At 33.9% G+C, this 6,736-nt stretch overlaps 2 protein-coding genes across 3 annotated transcripts; one reads left to right on the forward strand and one right to left on the reverse strand.

The window, feature by feature from the left end:
- Positions 1–320: 320 nt before the first annotated feature.
- LOC121773390 lies at positions 321–1,797 on the reverse strand. The gene is made up of 2 exons (XM_042170242.1): positions 1,491–1,797; positions 321–817 (listed from the first exon to the last, which is right to left on the reverse strand). Exons 1-2 carry the CDS (start codon positions 1,720–1,722, stop codon positions 531–533), a joined length of 519 nt encoding a protein of 172 aa, XP_042026176.1. The 5' UTR covers positions 1,723–1,797; the 3' UTR covers positions 321–530.
- Positions 1,798–4,703: 2,906 nt separating this feature from the next.
- On the forward strand, positions 4,704–6,305 carry LOC121773986 (nuclear transcription factor Y subunit B-6-like). Of its 2 annotated transcripts, none has more exons than XM_042170894.1 (2): positions 4,704–4,924; positions 5,746–6,305. In XM_042170894.1, exons 1-2 carry the CDS (start codon positions 4,861–4,863, stop codon positions 6,303–6,305), a joined length of 624 nt encoding a protein of 207 aa, XP_042026828.1. In that variant the 5' UTR covers positions 4,704–4,860. The 2 variants fall into 2 exon arrangements, with proteins under 2 accessions (XP_042026828.1, XP_042026829.1); XM_042170895.1 differs by having other exon boundaries at positions 5,749–6,305.
- The last annotated feature ends 431 nt before the right edge of the window (positions 6,306–6,736 follow it).

Here is a 6,736-nt window from a genome sequence, read left to right on the forward strand (position 1 = left end):
AGAAATATTGCCCTAAAAGTTGGATTTCGACCTCTAAAAAAAACACTACCGTACATTTTACACACAATATTAAATACTCCGTAATTGATTTAACCATATAAAAAATTAAGTGAATTAGAATATTAATTCTAGTTCAATTTCATAAAAATGTAATTTCAATTCCTTTATACTATCAAATACATCCTTATATTATTAATTTTAGGGTGTTATGGGGATAAAATTGTAAATTCCATATGATTTTTATTTAATCAATTGATTTAGGATCTATAACAATCAAATTGAGTGCTACTACAAATGTGCAGTTTAAATGATCACACATGGAATTGAAGTTTAGGGTATAATATATGCACATTCTCAAAAAACATTTACATGATCATCCCTATGTATAATTAACAAATATCTCTCACTCTCCACACAAATCGCAGGAACACAAACCATCTCTCTCTCTCTCTCTCTCTCTCTCTCTTTATGGTGATAGATATAGATATGGTGGTTGGGAGACACAAAGTTGTACTAGTAATATGTTTGTTTTAGGTGCGGCTGAGATGTATGTCGTGGGTGGTGTAGGTGCGGACGCCTTGATCGACCGAGCTCAACGCTATGGGTTTGTTATGCTTCGCGGCGCAAGCTTTGATGCACGGAGAACTCACCGGGATATGAACCACTCTCACATGGCATACTTTTTCCAAGTTCGGGATCGCGTGGAGGTGCGAAGGCAGATCTATCGCGAACCTTCCGGAAACATCCGTTATTCCTTTTGCAGTCGACCCCTTCTTCGCCTTCCTGCTTGTACCGCACACCACACTCACTTTTGCGCCTGCATATCTCATTCGTTTTTTAGGAACATCCAACCTAATTAAATTAAAGTAACATGTTTTCTAATTGAAAATATTGTTTTCTATTCATTTTAATATTCAAAATAACATTTCATAAAATTTCATGTTAGAAAAGGAAACGTTTTGCTTAAATCGTGACAAAGAGAGTAATAATTAAAAATTTAAAAGCAAGGAGGATTGAGTATGAAATTGCAGCAACATGAGTTGGAGAAAACGCACTTTATAGTGTATATGATCACCAACCCATGAAATTAATTGCAGCTGCATAATTATATTATATACTATTATAGTACTCCATATATCAACAAATTAACAAAACCTTTTTCTTCAGTAGTGCTTAATTACAAAATAAGTTTGCGCAATAAATAAACCTCTTTTCAAATTAATAAGTGCGATGTTCAGAATTTGAATATATGTATTTCATAGTATTACATTTGTTCATGAAAAAATAGTCATGCTTATGTTTTTATATTTCAGGTCATCCACCAAAATTACTTCTTATATATTTCTAGTAAGTTTTTCTCTTTAATAAGTTAAGTCGGGTCATTTTCCACTAATAATATTTTCTCTTATTTTATCAATTTTCTATTAAAATCAGTATCGTTCATAACCAAGAATATTTTTGTAGTATTAAAATTGAGTGGAGTTAATTACCTGAGACTGGATGGGGATTGACGGAAGGATTCAGGCTTGGCTCACCGGCGTTGCAGAGAATCGTGCCGGCGATGACGACAGTTGAGAGCTTCTCTTCTCCATAGCCAGCCCACTGCACCGAATCGTCCCTGCCCGAAAAATCGGAACTCCCAAGCGTGGGATGTCCGAGGAAGAAGATAACGACGACCAAGACGAGCATCTTCCGAATTAGTAATCGGAGAAAAATGGCCATGGAGTATTTAATATTGGAGTATAAACTTTGTTGCAAAGCAAGAAGAGGATGAAGCGATAATGAGGGGGAAGCAACCACACCACCACCTTTGGGTTTTATATGCATGCTTCACATGCCCTTTTCGTGGATTTGATATCACAATTCACCAAACTCATTTGCCCAACTTCTATTAATTAATATTTTCCAAAATATCATTACATCTTTGTACCATATTTTATGTTTTATTTTATCATTCATACTTTTATTTTCAAGAAGTAATTCATGCTACAATTATTGGATTGACTTTACTAATTATATTAATGTGTCAAGAATTGAAGTAATTTCAATCACTTGAACACAAAATAGACGTAATTAAATAATTGATATTAATCAGTTTTAAATTTTGCTTCAAACGCAATCAAGGTGGAAGTTAATTGGGTTACTTCAAAAGAGGTGCACTAGTCAATCCAATATTGGTCTGAGGTAAAAAGGTTTTGTCAACTTAATATATAAATTGGTACTAATATATTTATTTTTCTTTTTTTTGTAGTGGATTTGTGTTTGAGGAGTGAACAAGATTTGGAAGATAGGAAATGGAGGGCTAACTGTTTGGGGTAGGTAGCCTAATCTTACCTCCTACGAATTACTTACAATAAATTAATTAATAATATAGCCTCATTGACTCATCCACGTCTCTGACCTTCGGTAAACTAGCAATACAAATATAGTGAATTTGTCAAACCATCCTCAACTATATTTATTAATAAAATCCATACGAAATCTGGCTAATTCTCTCATTCTAATTCTATTCTAATACTCTATAAAGTATTAATTTTTTAGTAGTACTGTATATTTTTATAAAATAACATTAATCAATTGTATACATGCGTAATGTTATAGGCCCACGGTATTGGATGATAGAGTTAGTGAGCTACTCCTATTCCATTTGAGTGCCTCTGTTTTGTTTTGTCTCCTTAATCATATGAACCCAACACACAATCACTGAGAAACAATTTTTTAGATGGAAAATAAAGCACATAATTTAAAATGTGTATATAAAAATAGCACTAAGCTGGGTCAATTTTTGACAAAAATATCGCAACTACAGGCATCTAAAAAAATATTGTATTTAAAGTCTAAAAAAACACTATGTGTGGACTATTAGTAAAATATACTGTATGAAAATATATGTAGAAATAGTTCACAAATATAAAAAAAAATTATACTACAAAAATTGTGGATCTACAGCCCAGTAGGCATTAGCCAATATGGGTCGTTTTTGCTCCCCATACTCCAGTATCTGTATTGATATTTAATTGTTATCAATCAAAAACTTAATTAAGTACTAGTAATAATGTTGCATCTCGCCATTTATATAATTTTTACTAGTATCTGTATTAATAAAATTAGTTCATTATGTCTTTTTGGGGTGTACCACGTTATAGTTTATTTTCTTTATGCGAATTATCATAAAAATATTTTTTTACTAAAATAACTTTTTGTGAAAATAACTAATGGGGAAAAAGGAGTTGCATATAAATTACATTTTGTTAAGAACATCAAATATATTTTCTTAATATCTGTGAGAATTAAACATTAATAACTATGTTCACAAGACGAAGAGAGAATATATATACTTTTATGTATATATAGTTGATAGATTGTGATGCAATACCATCCATTTTGCAGACATTTATGTAACATAGCTTGACATATGATATGAGTCACTTAGTATATAAGATTATGTAGTAATTTAGTAAATATATTAGTATGGTTTTCACACCTTAATAGGCCTAGGATTGAATAATACATTTGGGTTCAGTTATATACTCATAATTTACACAAGTGTTCTTGTATTTTTTGCCGTTTTCGTTAGAAGGTTGGAAGGTATTTCCTCATACTTAAATGAAATCGAATGCGGCTATCAATCAAATTTGCCAACGCGATATTAATTAGTAGTAACACATTTTTGGGTGAGTTTCATACATAATCTCTTAATTTTCTTTTTCTTTTTCTTTTTGGTTACAATCTCTTATTTTCTTTTCGTTTAAGGGATAGTAATAAAGATTTTCTGAAAAAAACATTAAATTAAAAACATATACTCCTACTTTCCATATAGTCTCAAATTAAATTATAATCATAATTTTATCTCTCTATCCCTCTAACGTTTAAATTGGCTTTTCCCTCCTTATTTACTTAATTTCTTCTTTTTTTCTTTACTTTCTTTCTTTCTTTCTTGAAGGTCAAGAAGAGATGTGGCCAACAACGACAGCAGCAACTGCTTTATGCTAGTTTTGGATTTTCTTCACATCTCAACTTTATTCAAATTATACCCATCATCATGCCTTTATTATATTTTCTCATTGATTTATCTTAATAATATACATCAGCCAGTTGCTATTTTAATAATATACCTGATTTCATCAGATATATAGACCACAACAACACAAATTCATCAACTGAAAGTGCACCAATGGCAATGGATATATTAGATTTTTATGGAGAATGTTGCACTATATAATTAGATCTGATCAGATATAACTTATTAGTTTTAGAATTCAAGTAAAAGCAATTTTGTAGTAGTTAAATAAAAGATGCAAGCCACATCTTTCTTTTTTTTAACAAATTAATTCTTCTTTTAAATATATAGTGGACTTTTTAGTTGCAAAATAAGCAGTTGAGTGGGTATGGGTAACAAAAAGGAAAAATTAACTTCATTCATCAGCATATAAATGAATTTGAGTATTTATTTACACAAATATGACAAAATCCAAGTTAGCATCATACTACATTTCAGACAAAATAGCAAAACTATAAACACGAGAATGGAGAAGAGAGAGAGAGAGAGATGAATTGTTGGTGCATGTTCCCGTAGAGGTATAACTGAAAGTGTATTATAGCGTAGATAACGACACAATATTTCACCAAAAGACTATTCCTTTTCAGAGAAGAGCATTGAATTGGAACTCTAAAACAAAGCAAAGATGAGAGAGAGAGAGGTGGTCAAGGCACCCTAATGCTGCCCAACTGTGAGCCCTTATTTTCCCACCGGCGAATCGCCTTCTCTCGTTTGCAACGCCTCCCCGCCACGTGTCCTTCCTCCTCCTTTCTATAAAATACACCATATAATAATTAATTCAGAGTGAGAGAGAGAGGAAGATGGAACTTGGAGGGAACAATGGAGGCTTCCATGGCTACCGCACCCTCCCAGCAACTAGCTCCGGTGAGCTCTTCTATTAGGGTTTCTACTTCCCTATTCATATCCTTTTCCCCCTTTTTTTCGTTTTTTTTTGTTTTGAGCATTAGTGTTTTTATGCTAAGTACAACTCTTACATTATGTCCTTTTTTTAAAAAAAATTTAGAGCATTATTTATGTGTAGTCTACTAAAAATCCAACCTTTCTTAAGTTCTCATAACCATGCATCGAAAAATAAATACTATATTATTAAAAAAGTGGCTGATCTTGAATGTGTGAAATCGACACTGTATTTCTTGATTGATTTTCCGTTTTAAGGAAGTGATGAGAAATGTAAATGAAAGAAACATTTAGTAAAAGATGGCACATTACAGGAAACAAGAGGCGAACATGTACACGTGTCACTCGTGCATTCACAGACACACTTCAATCTACTAGAGTTAGACCACTTCTCTAACTTAATCGCTTTGTATTAGACAACTTTCTTTATTAAGTATAAACACAAAAAAAACATTTATTATTTGACTTAATTCAAACTATATAGGATAGGAGTACTATTTTAATCACTAGGTCAGCACCAATTCACCTTTTCAAATAATAGTAAATAAATCACTCATTTATTGTTAATTGCCATTATTTTAGTTTCTCTTATTTGGGTGGTGGCATAGAAATTCAAGATTTTTTAATCAACGCTTTGTTATGTTTCAAAGCAACTGATTGTGGTGGTATAGATATATGTACTAGAAATGGAATTTGAAAATAAAAAAGTTAAAATATAAAGGTGCATTTAGTTTTGTTGGCTTTTATTATCATTCATCCGTCCTTTAAAAATAGCAATTTTTGAGCAGCAGAGACGAGCATGCCCCCAACTAAGCAGCCGTCTGTGGCCGACGAGCCAGAATGCATAGTCCGGGAGCAAGACCGGTTCATGCCGATAGCGAACGTGATCCGGATCATGCGCAAGATCCTGCCTCCGCACGCCAAAATATCAGACGACGCCAAGGAGACCATCCAGGAATGCGTGTCCGAGTACATCAGCTTCATCACTAGCGAGGCCAACGAGCGCTGCCAGCGAGAGCAGCGCAAGACCATCACCGCTGAGGACGTGCTCTGGGCCATGAGCAAGCTCGGCTTCGACGACTACATTGAGCCACTCACTGTCTACCTCCACCGCTACCGTGAGTTTGATGGCGGGGAGCGCGGCTCCTTGCGAGGGGAACCGATCAAGAGGATGGTCGATCAGGCCTCCTTGGGCTTGCACAGGTTTCCCCCGCTCGCTTTCCACCACATTCCTCAGCACCATGCCTTCTTCGGAGCTGCTCCGGTTAATTTCTTCAAGGACTCGCCTAATGCTGGTCCATCCGCAGCCTGCATTGAGCCATTCCCCCACCATAAGGAACAATTGTAGCCAGGGTTGCACTGCCAAATCATGTAACCCTTTCTGTTTTGCAAAATTTCAAACAATTTGCTGCTGATTCTGTGCTTCTTTTCTGGTTAATTTTGAAATTGATTACCTCAATGTCATGCTAATAGAAATAATCGGTTCACCAAAATTTAGTACCAAAAAAATTTCATACACTACAAAAAAACAGCTAATTAGTGACATTTTTTAGTGATATTATGGACGATAATTTGTGTGTCTAACTATACCACCAATGCTTCATAAAATGTTAGTTCTTATTGTCGGTGACCCAACTAAGTTAGTTAAGGGACACAAATAGAAATGTTCTAAAAAGTCAAATGATTAAAATAATTTGTCCTCAAGTTAGAGACACTTTCTTTTGCGTCCTAATTTGTGATTATTGCGTTTCTATTTTGTGTCCTATTTTTAAAATTCAC

Source organism: Salvia splendens, chromosome 17 (genome assembly GCF_004379255.2).
Source record: "Salvia splendens isolate huo1 chromosome 17, SspV2, whole genome shotgun sequence".
NCBI classification, from domain to species: Eukaryota; Viridiplantae; Streptophyta; class Magnoliopsida; order Lamiales; family Lamiaceae; genus Salvia; species Salvia splendens.